At 37.6% G+C, this 15,774-nt stretch overlaps 1 protein-coding gene across 2 annotated transcripts in view; it reads left to right on the forward strand.

Moving 5' to 3' along the window:
- Art1 (arginine methyltransferase 1) overlaps positions 1 to 15,774 on the forward strand; it is a 229,299-nt gene that overhangs the window by 184,159 nt on the left and 29,366 nt on the right. For both annotated transcript variants that reach the window (XM_090386508.1, XM_090386507.1), the window contains one exon: positions 2,769 to 2,919. In XM_090386508.1, the coding sequence (XP_090242634.1) occupies positions 2,769 to 2,919 (151 nt within the window). The remainder of the gene's footprint in view (positions 1 to 2,768; positions 2,920 to 15,774) is intronic.

The raw sequence follows: 15,774 nt of genomic DNA on the forward strand, positions 1-15,774 counted from the left end.
ATCATCAGCAAACATCAGGTCAGTCACATAGTGATCCTTATCATATTGTATGCCCTGTCTGTTTCTGAATGCTTGCCTCATAATGGCGTCGACCACGATGTTGAAAAGCAACGGGGAGGCTACATCCCCTTGGCGGACTCCAGTTTGGATGGTAAATTCCTCAGATAAATCGTTCTGGATGCGCACCTGGCTGGTTAAACCGTTGTATGCAGTTTGGAGGAGTGTGATGACTTTTCGAGGTACATGTTCAACCTCTAGTAGTTTCCATAAGGCAGGCCGGTGGACACAGTCGAAAGCAGACTTAAAGTCAATGAAAACAATGACGGTTCGCTGTCCACACCGGATCCTCTCCTCCATCAGCTGACGAATGGCAAAGATTTGATCACAGCATCCTCGCCCGGGTCTAAATCCTGCCTGTTCTTCTCGACTGGTTTGCTCGCGATGTTTTTGCAGTCTTGACTGGATGATCTTCATAAAGACCTTTCCGATGATGGAAAGGAGGCTGATGCCACGGTAGTTCTTGCAGTCCCGGTTATCACCTTTCTTGTGGATCGGTACGATAATGGCTTTCCTCCATGTTAACGGAATTTGTTCAGTGCACCAGATGGTTTTGAGGAGTGAGTGTAGTCGGCGAAGCAGTACATCTCCCCCGGCTTTGATCGCTTCTGTGGTGACTTGGTCCACTCCTGGTGCCCTGCCATTCTTCAGGGATTGTATGGCTGCTTTCACTTCTTCTACTGTACGCTCAACATCGACCATGGAGACCTCAGGGGGGTCGATCGAGAGTGCTGTTGCTGGCGGTCCCTGAGGTGGGTCGTGATTATACAAAGCTTTGAAGAATTCACTCCACCGTTGCAGGCGTTCGGATGGTGATCGCACGAAGGTCCCATCAGCATTCTTGATGTTGTCACTAGTCAATTTGGTCTTTCCACTCAGACATCTGAGGGTGCGGTAGAGAGTGCGGTACTCGTTTTTGGATGCCGCCACTTCAAGATCGTCTGCCACTTGGTTCCAGTATGCTTCTCTTTCTGCTGTCATTCTTTGTCGGACTTCTCGGTTTAGCTGCCGGTACCGTTCAAAGTCGACCAACTTTGCCTGTTTCCGTTTGTCCACGAGGTCGAGGCACTCGTCTGATATCCATGGTTGCGTTCGACGTCGGGCAGGTGGACATAGGGGCTTGGCACATTCCAGGATGGCATCAGAGATCTGCCTTTCTTCTTCATTTATATCCTCGGGCACAGCCAGCATCTCGAAGCGGTTGGATAGGGCGATCTGATATGCCTGTTTGTTGGCAGCATTCATTAGCTGCCTCCAGTCCAGCTTGGCTGACCGAGATGATCTTTTTGCATGCCGTAATTTGAGCTGCACCTTAGCCCGGATGAGGTAGTGATCAGATCCGCAATCAGGTCCCCTCATGGCACGAACGTCCATGAGTGATGAGCGAAATCTGGCATTGATCAAAATGTAGTCCAGGATTGCTGAGTCCTTGCCAGATGGATTTCGCCATGTAAGTTGATGTTTTTGAGGGTGCTGGAAATGGCTGTTTCCAATGATCAGGTTGTTAGATGCGGCAAAGGACAACAAACGTAAGCCGTTGTCATTGATCTTCCCATGGCCAAACTTGCCCATTGTTGTTTCCCAACCAGATCTGTCCACGCCAATATGGGCATTAAAGTCCCCTGCGAGGATGATCACTTCTGTCTGCGGAATTGAATCCAGCGTATGTTGGAGCTGGTTGTAGAAGTCATTCTTGGTCGGGTCCAGGCTAGTCTCAGTTGGCGCATAGGCGGAGGTAATATGGGTCTTGATGGTGCCCTTGACAGTAAGGACTGCCAGGCGGTCCGATATTGGTTGGAAAGCGATCACACTACTGGTGGCCTGAGCATCGACCATAAAGCCCACTCCTGCTTCTCGTTTCTCACCACCAGAGTAGAATAGCATAACCGCTTCATTAGGTGCTGGTGGTTGGATGATCATCGTTCCAGACCCGGTGAGTCTTAATTCGGATAATGCCGCGATTGATATCTTGCACCTAAGTAGTTCTTGGGCAATGATTTCCTTTTGTCCAACGTGGTGCCCCGTTCACTTGCCCATTAGCTAAAAACCTAGGATCAAGTCGACAAAAAATAAATAAATAAAAGAGCAGAAGTTCATGGGTGTTGTGACAATTTTAATTTTAAGCACATTTGGGGGGGGGGGTAATAAAATCTACAAAATATGCAAAAAGGTAATAATGCTACAAAATATGGAAAAAGGATATTTTGTAACATTATGAAAAAAAAAAAAACTGAAATACTAGTTTTCTTTTTTCCATGATATGGAATAAATTCTGCCTATTCAAGAAGTTTCTGTGATGCAAATAATACCTGAATATTTCACATACAATTTACTGAAATTGTCTTTTACTGAAATTGTTATTTGTATACTTCATAGGAATTACATATATCAAGAAAGATATGACTAAAATTTAAAAGATAAAGAGATTGTTGCAAATATTAGTATTAACTTAATTTGCAACTGTCCCCCCCCCTAGGTACTTCATTTCTATTTATTACTTTTATCACGATTCTTCCAAAATATATATATAAAAAAAGAAGAAAATAATGAAATACCCTTGCTTTTAATTTAATTGCAAGTTGAACAAAAATAAAATTCATTTTTGCTATTGGAAAGATAATCCCAATGAGATAATGAACTTTTTTATTATTTTTAGTAATTAAAGAATTTCAATTACTGTGAGTTTTTAACTTTGTTAAAATTTTAAACAGGAAGTTGATCTTTACACTGTGAAGACAGAAGATTTAAGCTTTAAATCCCCATTCCATCTTGGTGTAAGAAGAGATGATTATATTCAAGCTTTTGTGACATTCTTTAATGTTGAATTCACCAAATGTCACAAAAGAACTGGATTTTCCACAGGTAAGAGGAGACCACCTTGTATATATATATATATATATACACATACATACATACAGGTAGTTTCTGCTTTTCAAGTTATTTTCATGGTTTACAGGTTATTCTTTTCAAATATCAAGTATCAACAGAATAAAAAATATGAACATTAATTGCAATAAATAAATACTAAACATTCATAAATGTGGCATTTCAAACCACAGCTTAGCTATACAATACATTACTACTGTGCATTTATTTGTCAGGTAGAGATAACGAGGGGTGTCCAGCTCTTAAAGAAGTTTGGAAAAAATATTTTAGATGCAATCAAAATAATAAAACAAGGCTGGAACAAAATTACAGAGAAGAACATGGTGTTTGAAATAAACTTCATCATAATTTTATTGATAATTTTGAAGGACCAGCACAGGTCTTACAAAATGAAATAGAAACAGTTGTTAATAATGCTAGCCAATTGCACTTGAGGTTTCTATAACTAACATTCTTCGTGGACTAATGTTATTAGTGGAGTCCCACAGGGTTCGGTGTTGGGTCCACTGTTGTTTTGTATATTTATCAATGATATTGATGAAGGTATATCAGGCTTAATGTCGAAGTTTGCAGATGATACAAAGGTTGGCAGGGTTGTTAATGACAGCAAGGGCAGTGTGCTACTGCAACAGGATCTAGATAATTTGGGCAGATGGGCTAAGAAGAGGCAACTGAAGTTTAACCTTGACAAATGCAAAGTACTGCATATGGGTAGAAGTAACCCCAGAGAAGTGTACCATGTGGTACTACACTTAAGGTGGTAGAAAATGAAAAAGACCTGGGAGTAATTGTGCAGTCAGATATGAAGTTTTCTGAGCAATGCAGACAGGCTGCCAGGGCAGGTCATGGGGTTTTGTCAATGATATATAGGAATTAGCAGGGAAAAGGAGGTGATTGTCCCTCTGTATAAGGGGCGCATTATAGCCTTAGTAGCTAATGCGCCAATAAAACCAAAACCAAACCAAACCCTCTGTATAAGGCAATGGTCAGGCCATGCCTTCAGTACTGCATACAGGTCTGGAGGCCTCATTTTAGGAAGGATGTAGATTTGTTTGAGCGTGTACAGAGAAAGGCAACAAGATTGGTGAGGGAAACGAAGGGATCCTCTTACCAAGAGAGGCTTAAGTTCTGCAAATTGCAGTGGGTGGAGACTAGGCACCTGCGTGGTGATCTGATTGAGGTATATAAGGCCTTGGAATGGCTTGAGCATGCTGAATTCTGATGGGATCCTTCCACTTGTTCAGATTACGAACCTAAGGGGGCATAAATTCAAATTAAGAAAAGACAGATGTAGAATAGATGTGCGGAAATTTGCCTTCAGCCAGCGGGTGGTTAATTGCTGGAACTAACTTCCATCTGTCATTGTGGAAGTTGATAGGTTGAATAAATTTAAGGAGGAACTGGACAGGCATTTGGAGGGAATGGTGTGATTTTCTTTTTTTTTCTTTTTTTGGCTGATGCTGCATAAGCTCATACACTTGCTTTCTTGCATCACATGCCACTACTACTACTACATCACTGATCTACTACAAATAAACAAACAATGGAGAGCTCACAAATCAAGGCCTTTAAATGGCAAAATGTGAAGAAGCCAAGGAAAAAGAAGATTTTACATGTGAAACTCCTGTTTGTTCCTTTACTCTCAAGGGGCTTCACGAAGCTTTTCAACACAGAAAAAGCAATTGAGATTTTCGAGTCATAAGAATCAAATTTTGAGCACACTAGAAAAGCTGCTACAGATTTAAAAAATGCTTGTGCATGCTATCATAAAATTTCTAAAGAAAAGAGAAGACTGTCTTGGAAACATGACTCTTGAAGCATTTCCAAAGTAGTTGTTAATAATGCTAACCAATTGCACTTGAGGTTTCTATAACTAATGTCAGTGAACAAACAACCAAACAATGGAGAGCTCACAAACCAAGGCCTTTAAATGGCAAAATGTGAAGAAGCTGAGGAAAAAGATTTAACAGATGAAACTCCTGTTCGTTCCTTTACTCCTGAGGGACTTGATGAAGCTTTTCAACACATAGAAAAAGCAATTGAGAATTTCGAGCCATAAGAATCAAATTTTGAGCACACTAGAAAAGCTGCTACAGATTTAAAAAATGCTTGTGCATGCTATCATAAAATTTCTAAAGAAAAGAGAAGACTGTCTTGAAAACATGACTCTTGAAGCATTTCTGAAGAAGAAAATTCCTCCTTGTACTTCCTACAACCAACACGTGCCAAGCCAAAACGAATGAAGTGTACATATGAGTGTACATTTAGTCAATGATGATGAAGAATAAACATTCTTTAACATTTATATAACATAAATGATTTCCTTATTATTGTAATTTGCTTGATTTTTAAAGGCTATGTTTTGATTTATTTGGATTAATGAATCAATTTTTAAGCATAAACTATTGTTTTGTTCATCTTTATTTAACATTACTATGGTCAAATTTCATTGTTGGGAGCTCAACCCCTGTTTTTAACATTACGTCGGGGGGGATTACCACGTTACGAGCTCTCGCTATGAACAAATTAACTCGTAAAGTCAGGAACTACCTGTATATAAAACTGGAAGAACAACAGGGATTGAGCAGGATAAAAATTGAATTGTCAAATGAGAATTTAGGACTGTAAAACGAATGTGATTATGGCATTCGTAATTTCTTCAATGTACAACCGCCCAATATTATAATCATGTGTTATATCATTTAGGACAGCAAAAAGTTAATGTAAAGATAACTGATTAACTTATATATAGGTAACTAATTAATATTAATTACCTGTAATTTAGTTTGAAGTTGCATGCCTTAACTCAAGGTACTTTGATCCTTGTATAACAAACACTGCATTAAAACATAATACACAACCATTATTTTCATTTCCTTTACCTAGCTATTTGGAGTTTTCAAGTTGTCTGAATTATGCACAGTTTCTTTAGAAATCTGGAGCAGTATCTAAGATAATAAAATATCATTTACTACTATATGAAAACTTCAAACTTGAAATATATTTTTAAATAACCTCGTATACTCCATTTCTCTCTGTGACCACTGTAAGAAATTTGTGCATACGAACAGAATTCCACGTGTCAAATAATAAATGATCAATGGATGTTAACATGATTTATACTAGTCCCTGAAATTAATAAATTAAAATAATTGGGTTGGAAATCTAAAATTGCAATTTGATCAAAACATAAAAGGTGACTAGCAATCTACTCAATTGGTAAGCTCTGATCACCTGCACATTTTGCATTTCCTGAAATTTTCTAGTGTGTACATCATATACAGTGTGCAGTAAGTTGAGCCGTACGAGTAATCAAAACTGTGCATGCTATTTTGTAAATGACATTGCTGATGCTCTGGGTTTACAATGCATAATCCATCCTTTTGACTCACTCTGACTAAATCTTTGTCATTGGTACCATAGAGTTTTTCCATTGTTTTGCAAAAAATAGTAAAACTGCATTAAAATCTGAATTTTTCTTAATCCCTTTAAAGAATATTCCACTAAAAAAAATAGTCTGCCACAGTTGTTCAATAAGCACACAAAAAAAAGAGAGAGAGAGAGAGAGAGAGAGAGAGAGAGAGAGAGAGAGAGAGAGAGAGAGAGGGAGGGGGGGAGAGAGAGAGAGAGAGAGAGAGGGAAGGAGGGGGAGAGAGAGAGAGAGAGGGAGGGAGGGAGAGAGCGAACGAACTTCATTCTATAGGTTTTCGTTTTCGGTGAAAGATGCAGCCTAGCCTAGGGATGATATAAAGATTTATTTTCAAAGAAAATAAATTAGACATTTTCAACTCCTAACTCTGCCAGTTTACAAATATGAGTCATACCTGCCTCCTCAGAATATATTAGTAAAGGCCATCTTCCTTGTCAATCATAAATTACAAAATTTCATTGAGAGAACTGCTAAGAGGTTTTATTCATGAGGTAAAGAAAAAAGGTGTTTGTGCAAATTTACATGTACCACAAGTTGATTTATGTGGTGATACAATCAAATGAAGTACTAATACAGCCTTATGGCACTTGAAAATCTGCCAGCTTCAAACAGCATAGGTTTTATGTTATCTGTGAATTCGTAGATAATAAAAAAAACACAATTTCCAATACTTCTCAGTAGCACAGAGTAAAGAAATAGATATTTTGCAGATTCGTTCTATCAATTTAAAAAGAAAAATGAATTGATGTGTAGTGTTCCTTTGAAATGCAGTAGGAAGCATGAAATACATTAGTGGCCACATAAATTGCATCACCCACTTAAAAAGTTTAATATTTCTTAACTCCCTCTGTAGGTAAAATTATGTCATCTCAACATACTAGAACTATTGCATCATCTTGTTTATAAAAGCATTCATCTACTATCTGTCTTCACTTGCTTTTCAGCAGCGGTATTGAATATGCTCAGTTAACTCTAGAGAAGAAATGTGAGAGTGGAGATGTCAAAAGGAAATCTAAAACTGGACTGAAATGGCAAACGTACTGCAGCACAGGACAGTTTTGAAGGAGCGAAGCCTCCATGATAATGCTTATTCCACGGAACTAAAATCCATGTGGAAGACACATGGACACTGGGGTAAATGCAACAATTGGACAATGTAAATTTGTAATATTCTCTGATGAATCCAAATTTAACCTCTACAGATCAGGCGGTAAGTGCTGCATTCAGTGTAGATCTAATGCTTATCACCCTGATTTTTCAATCAACAGCAAAATTTTGATTGTGCCATTTGGTTTGGGGATGCATAACAAGCAAAGGATTGGGCAAAAGACATTTTGTAAATATTACTGTTAATGATGACTATTACACTAAAATTTTAAAGGAGATCTGCTTGTTGTCAGAGACCTTCCAAGCAGCAGAAGATTTTTTCCAACGTAACTGCACCTTGCAACACTGCATCATTAGTGCAACAGTATATAATCATTTAATACAATTTCTAACATGCTAATTTTAATGTCTTTGAAACACTGACCTTTTTTTTTTTTTTTTCATTTTTGTAAATGAAGAAGATTATGTAAGATTGCAATATCCAATCCTTATTGTAGCCAGGAAATTGCCCATTTGAACCTGATTGAAAACTGCTGGGAAATTACTGCTAAAAAAAACTATCAAGCAAAATAACATTGCAAGAAAATATTATTCATTCTTGATATAATCTCTGTTTGGTGAATTACCATTCACCAAACTGTGATTATATCAAGAATCTTATATGCACTCCATTCCAGATAGATGCAAGCAGTAATTAAAGCTTGCATCTATCTGGGATATAGAAGAACTAATAGTATCAGAACTGTATTACATTACTGCTGGGGTATTTATTTTTTCCTCTTCTTTTTATATAATGTAAATTTCAAACATTGTTAACAATGAAAAGGCATTTGTATGGCTTGCAGCTTAATTTCTGTGATATATTTCTAAATAAATATGTCTAAATAGTTTTTATTTTCAATAAAATGCATAACCATTTTACATCAATGTATAACAAATTTGAGGCTACAGGAGCAGTTATTTCAATTATAATATTTATTTTGGGAGAAAATTTAGAGGTTCAATTTATGTGGTTGCAACTGTATAACAAGTTACTACATGCATTCTTAACATTTTAATAATTCCTTGTGGCAATGCTAAGTGTCAGAATATTCAACTATTGGGGTGTGGGGGAAATGTATTCAGATCTCTTTATGGTGCACTTTCAGAAATACTCTAGATAGTCAGGTCTGAAAAGCAGTGCTGTTGTTATAAACAGAACTTTGATGGCACTTCTGAAGAGGGCAAAGTCAGCATCAATATCTTTCTTGAAATAATAAATATCAGTTGGTGTATAATAGAAAATCCAGACAGAGACATTATAGGTAAACATATTTGAAAGCATCCTCTACTAGTAGACAATCCAATGTGTATTTAGGCAGTCCTCATTTTGCACCAGTCCGGTTTGTGCTGATTCACAATAGTGCCAGTCGCTAACCAGAAGGCCATTTTTATTTATTTATTTATTTTTGCAATTTTTTTATAAATTGAAAGTTTAAAATTGTCGGACAAAATCTGTCGGTTTTGTACTTTATCATGCACTGTTCACGTGATCAAGAACAATCTGAACCAATCAGTGATTAGCACGTCTGTATCATTGCCAATCAGAGACGAGAAAGCTTCCCACCCTCAAAATAACCAGTTGTGGATTTGGGTGGTAAAAGTTCATGTGGAGAGGCATTCAGTTGGTTGTTGTTTACGCCATTTACACATGTTGGAAATTTAACTAACAATTTTTTAATTGTGCTATTAATAAATTAAATAATAATTAATAATAGTGATAGTCATGTGCAGCTTTTGTCAGTCGTGTTATAAAGTTTTTAATTTAATAGAATAAAGAGATGCCATGTCTGGTAAAAAAGTTCAATGAATCCTAGTGCAAATGAAAGTGTGAAAAAGGCACATCAATCTATCACATTGGAAAATAAGATGGAAGTTATTCGGAGAATGGAAGCTGGTGAAAACCACCCTAATGTGTGTAGGGATATGCCTCCATCGACTATTACTACAATTATGAAGAATGCTGATAAAATAAAACAATTGATGCAAAGTGCTACCAGAGTAAGAGCTACAAAAGTTAATTACAGCAGAAGTAAGCTTTTAGGAAAAAATGAGCAATCTGGGTCACTTTGGGTTGGTAATTTGAATCAAAAAAAATATTCCCTTGACCCAAGCTGTAATAACTGAATAGGCTCTCAATTTTTGAAGACTTAAAGAAAGAAAGGAGGGCAGTGCAATGAAATATTTTTGGCTAGCAAGGGCTGGTTCATGAGATTTAAAGCAAGCACCAAATGCAGAAGTGTGAAAATTACTGGCAAGGCAGCAAGTGCAGATGCTGAGGCAGCTGCTGCAGAGCTTCAGGGCATAGTAGAGGAGGGTGAATATCAGATCTCATCTTAAATGTTGATGAAACGGGCCTTAATTGGAAAACCTTGCCTTCAAGAATCTTCATTGCACGTGAAAGAAAGATGGCTCCTGGGTTTAAAGAATCAAAAGACAGGGTGACACTTTTGTTGGGAGCAAATATGTCAGTAGATTTAAAATCGAAGCCAATGTTGGTGTACCACTCAGAAACACCACGTGTTATGAAAGGCTTAAACAAAGACATGTTGCCTGTGTACTGGAAGTCAAAGAAGAAGGTTTGCGTGACACCAGACATCTTCTGGGATTGGTATACCAACTATTTGCCTTACTGTTCTCAAATTCTGCAATGACAAAAATTTACCAACCAAGGCTATTCTTCTTTTGGACAATGCCCCTGGACATATTACAAATCTAGGCAAAGTCAGAATGCCTCTTAAAGTTAATGTTGTCTACATGCACCCTAATACAACACCAGTTTTGCAACTCATGGACCATGGGATAATAGCCACCTTTAAAGCTTATTGTCTACGGCAAACATACAGAAATGGTAAAAGCTTTGGACAAGTCCAACATTAACATCAGAGAATATTGGTGATCGTTTGATGTCTTAAAGGGATCAATCACATTAACACAGCCTGGCAGGGAGGGACTGTCAATTGTCTAAATGGATGTGTGTAAACTACCAGATTTCAGAGGATTTGAAGCACAATAGAATGTTGTAGAAGACATCAGCAGGCTGGCACAAGAAGCAGGGTTAGAAGTTACAGTTGAAGATGTAACTGAGCTCTTAAAGTCATGCAGAAACCTTTAAATGAAGACCTTGAAGAGTTGCTGTTGAACTTAGCCAACAGCTGGAGGAAGAGAAAGAAGACTAAAAATTATGAATACCAGTGATCTACAACGAATTGAAGTGCATGAGCCACAGTCACTTTTGGATCAGTTAAAGTAATTTAATATATAGGTTTATGAATTCACATAACTTGTGTAAAATAGTTCCCCCATATCTGTAGCAGTAATCTCAAAGTAACTTATCAACTGTGGTATACACTCTGGGTAGGGGAAAATGAAAAAAAGATCTGGGGATAATTGTGCAGTCAGATATGAAATTCTCTGAGCAGTGCAGACAGGCTTCCAGGGCACCTCATAGGGTTTTATCAATGATGTACACAAACTTTGCTAGCAGGGATAAGGAGGTGATTATGTAGAGCAGCTGGAATGAGTACAGAGAGGAGCAATGAAATTGGTGCTCTTATCTAGAAAGGCTTCAGTTCTGCAAATTGCAGTATCTCAAGATTTGTGGAGAGATCTGATCAACATTTTTAAGTCCTTAAAGGGATTGAGTAAGCTAAATGTTGATGGAATTCTTCCTCTTGCTGAGACTACACACGAGAGGCATAAATTCAAGTTGAGATAGGATGGTTGTAGGATAGATGTACAGCAGTTTGCCTACAGCCAATCGTTGGTTGGTTGTTGCAATAAATTCAGGGGAGAACTAGACACATTCTTGGAGGGTATGGATGGGTGAAGTTTTTTTTTTTTTTTTTTTAAAATACTATTTAAATTTGTTTTCTTGCATCATTAGCCACTTCTGCTGCTACTACATACAATATAATAATGTAATATACATTTAGAAAATATCAATGTTATTTGGCTACTTTGTATATCATTAGTTCTCATAAATTAACATTTTTACTACTAATGGTACTGTAAGAGGCAAATGATACAAGAAAGCAAGCGTCCCCCCCCCTTCTGATGCTGTATAACAGCATCAGAAGGGGGAGGGGGGAACGACACCTCCCTTTCACCAATTCATTCCCTCCGATAGTTTATGTAGTTCTTCCTTGAGTTTATTTAAACTATGACCTTCCACAACAACAGATGGAAATTTTTCCAGCAATCAATCAGCCACTGGCTGAAGGCCAACTTCAGCACATCTCTTCTGCAACGGCCCTTTCACAATTTGAATTTGTTACCCTCCTGTACTTGTTCCAGCAGCTCTACATCTTTTCTAAAATGAGGTTTCCTGACCATTGCTTTATACAATGAGATAGTCACCTCCTTATCACCACTAGAAAAATTCCTATATATTAGTGACAAAACCCCATGAGCTGTCTTGGCAGCCTGTCTGCTTTCCTCAGAAAACTTCATATTTGACTGAACAATTACTCTAGGGTTCCCCCCCCCACTCCTCTGAGTGTGTTATTGGTACATTACTCTGCAGTAACTGCTATCCATATGCAGAACATGGCATTTGTTAAACTTCAATTGCCATTTCTCAGCCCATCTGCCAAACTTTTCTAGATCTTGTGTAGTAGCATACCAATATTCCTGTTAATAACCACCTTGCCAACCTTTGTATCATCTGCAAACTTGGACATTAAGCCTCATATGTCTTCATCAATATCATTCATAAATTTAGAAAAAACAATGGGACCTAGCACTGAACCCCGTGGGACTCCACTAATAACATTAGTGTACAAAGAGCAATGGCCACTAATCACCACTTTGTCTTCTCCCACTGAACTCTAACAGGGAGCTAAGTGATTTTGTAATAACAGAGCAAAGGGGGGGAAGAAAAATTGTTCAAGTTAAACATAAAGAAGTCCTCTAGGGTGGATGGGATCTATCCAGTTATATTAAAGGAGGCAGCAAAGGAAGTAAGCAAATCTGTAGCCATAATTATGACAGCATCCTTAGGTTCAGGAGAGGTCCTCATAAACTGGAGGTGGGCAAATGTATCTCCAATTCACAAAGGGGGGTTCAAAAGGTGACACAAGTAACTGGACCTGTTTGTTTTAACTTGTGTTCCAGGGAAAATAAGGGAGTCACTGGTTAAAGAAGCATTGCAGGATCATCTACACAAGACTGCAGTAATAGTTAAGACACAGCATGGGTTTTTTAAAGTGGGGTCTTATCTGAACAATTTTATTGCATACTAAGATGTAGTCACAAAGGAATTGGATGAAAAAAAAAATAATTTTGATGTCATATACTTGGATTTCAGGAAAGTTTTTGATACTGTTGCACACGGAAGACTACTGTACAAATTGGAGTGGTAAAGGCAAGCGGCTACAACAGATAAAGGGATTGTTGAGTGGGAGATAACAGAGAGTGGTAATCAATAGACACTGTTCTTCGTGGCCTGATGTTATTAGTGGAATTCCCCAGGGTTTGGTGCTGAGCCGATTGTTGTTTTATGTATTCATCAATGATACTAATGGAGGTATATCAGGCTTAATGTCCAAGTTTGCAGACGATACGAAGGTTGGCAGGGTTGTTAACAACAGTAAAGTCATTATGCTACTGCAACAGGATCTAGATAAGTTGGACAAATGGGATTAGAAGTGGCAACATTGACAAATGCTAAGTACTGCATATGGTTAGCTGTAACATAAGAAAAACGTACTAACTGTGTGGTACCATACTCAGGGGAAGTGGAGAATGGAAAAGACCTGGGAGTAATTGTGCAGTCAGATATGAAGTTTGCTGGGCAGTGCAGATGAGCTGCTGACAGGTCATGGAGTCTTGTCAGTGATATATAGGAATTTTGCTAGCAGGGACAAGGTCATTATCCCATAGTGCAAAGCAATGGGACAATGATCAGGCCACATCATGAGTACTGTGATCAGGTCTGGATGCCTCATTTTAGGAAGGATGTAGAATTGCTAAATCTTATGGCCACACCACCTCTAGGTCATGTATAGTCAGTGCTTTTTTTGAGACAGTACGCAACGGTACGGCATACCAGCACCTTTATTGACAGTGATGTGTGACATTTCGATGCAGTGCACTTCGAAATTTGTAATATTCTGTAAATTATTTTCACATGTTTACCCACTATTCAAATAATCTTAAAATTATTTAAATTTGCATTTTTTACTGTTTATTGTTAAGGTATTTACTATATAAAACTGTATAACCGTTTTTATAATTCTAAATTACTCAGTCGGACCTCTGTTTAACGAAGTCCTTTTATAACGAATTATTTGAATTCCTCTTGGAAGTTACATTTAAAATACTTTCCATTGAGCAGAGAAAATTTTCATATAGCGAATGGATTAGGAGAGAATTAACTCGGGTCGTCCTGTTTGCATTTCTGGCCTTCAGGCAGTTTAGGCAATTAGTGTTGCTGCACGAAGAGAGATAAAGCATCCTACAACTTAGTGGTACATGGTAAAACCTATCTGACCACCTGTCCCACATATGGAGGAGTCGTGCTAGTCAAGAGTGAGCAGATCAAGGTATATTCCAATGGGCTCTGGCCCACCTTCTACTGCAGTGGTGTCCAACCTTTTTCCGTACAGGGGCCATATTGAAAAAAAATTCAAAGTTAGATTTCTTTAGTGTGTTACATTTTCCATATCTTGTTGCATGTAAAAGTAAAATCGAAATATTCGAAAATTTTATTAAGTACAATACACTTAATTAATTTTGTTCGGTAAATGTAATTTACCGAACAAAACATTTAATTAGAATTTTTTTGATAATTAACAAAATTTTAAAATGCCGTTTTAGTTCACTTTCCTCACGGGCTGTAGGTTGGATACCTTTGTGAATCAATGTAAGCGCCCCTTTCGAGAATTATAAAAGTGATTTTCTTTTACCTTGACAAATAACCATCTGTTGTTTCGAGGAAGTGCGTTATCCACGTTTCCCCATAATATTTCCTTATCTCTGTTTACATGGTCACAGTACCTGAATATCCGAATGACACCAACATTTTGGACAGTTTCAAAAAAAAAAAAAAAAAAAATTCACATTTAAGAACTAGTGACAATACCGATGAAGAGAGACGGAAAACGAGAACAACAAAGGTATCAATCCTTCTAAACATCAATTGTTGCCATTTGGTGAAAGTGAAGTTAGAAAATTGTCAATTAGGTTACAGTTAAATTTGTAAGTGCCCCTTTCGAGAATTAGAAAAGTGATTTTCTTTTACCTTGACAAATAACCATCTGTTGTTTCGAGGAAGTGCGTTATCCACGTTTCCCCATAATATTTCCTTATCTCTGTTTACACGGTCACAGTACCTGAATATCCAAATGACACCAACATTTTGGACAGTTTCAAAAAAAAAAAAAAAGAAAGAAAAGAAAAAATAAAAAATTCAAATTTAAGAACTAGTGACAATACAGATGACGAGAGACGGAAAACGAGAACAACAAAGGTATCAATCCTTCTAAACATGAATTGTTGGCATTTGGTGAAAGTGAAGTTAGAAAATTGTCAATTAGGTAACAGTTAAATGAAAGTGATGCAATTCGCAGTTTTCGGTGATACCTAATTGATAAGAAGGTTTCGGAAGAATTTGATGAACTAACTCTGAGTACAATACCAATTTCATCGAGTGAATGTGAATGACGATTTTCACAAATGAATCTGATCGCCAGCCCAACCAGCGCTTCGTTGGTTGGGCTGGTTGAATAGTGAAGAAACAAAAACAGTTTCTTCACTATTGTTTCTTAAAACTGTAGACCCACTGCTGACCCGCTTCTATCCAGCAAAATATGACGATTCGTGGCTGCTTTGGAAACATCATTCATTCAGCAACTGACACACAGAGGAAGAAAAGAAGTTGTCATAGGACAGGAGTCGGCAACCTGCGGCTTGCGAGCCACATGCAGCTCTTTTAACATGTGACTGCGGTTCTTTAACTTTACAGTTCATATGAAGCACAATTTGAAATGGAGTTAAAGGACTTAAAAATCAAGGACATGTGGAATGCAAGACTAAAATGCCTTAAAACTGAAAATGAGGATTTAGAGAGACAAAAAGCTACCCTTGTAATTCTACATAAATGGATGACGATAGATAAGTTTAAATGCCGACCAAATTGTGTCCGATAAATGGAGTAGCTTACCAGACTCATATAAATTTGCAAATATTTGCGTTTTGACTTCTCTCAGTGTTTGGTTCGACGTATTTCTGCGAGCAAATATTTTTGAACATGA

The sequence above is a fragment of the Mastigoproctus giganteus genome, chromosome 12 (genome assembly GCF_048544385.1).
Source record: "Mastigoproctus giganteus isolate SK-2022 chromosome 12, ASM4854438v1, whole genome shotgun sequence".
Classification (NCBI taxonomy): Eukaryota; Metazoa; Arthropoda; class Arachnida; order Uropygi; family Thelyphonidae; genus Mastigoproctus; species Mastigoproctus giganteus.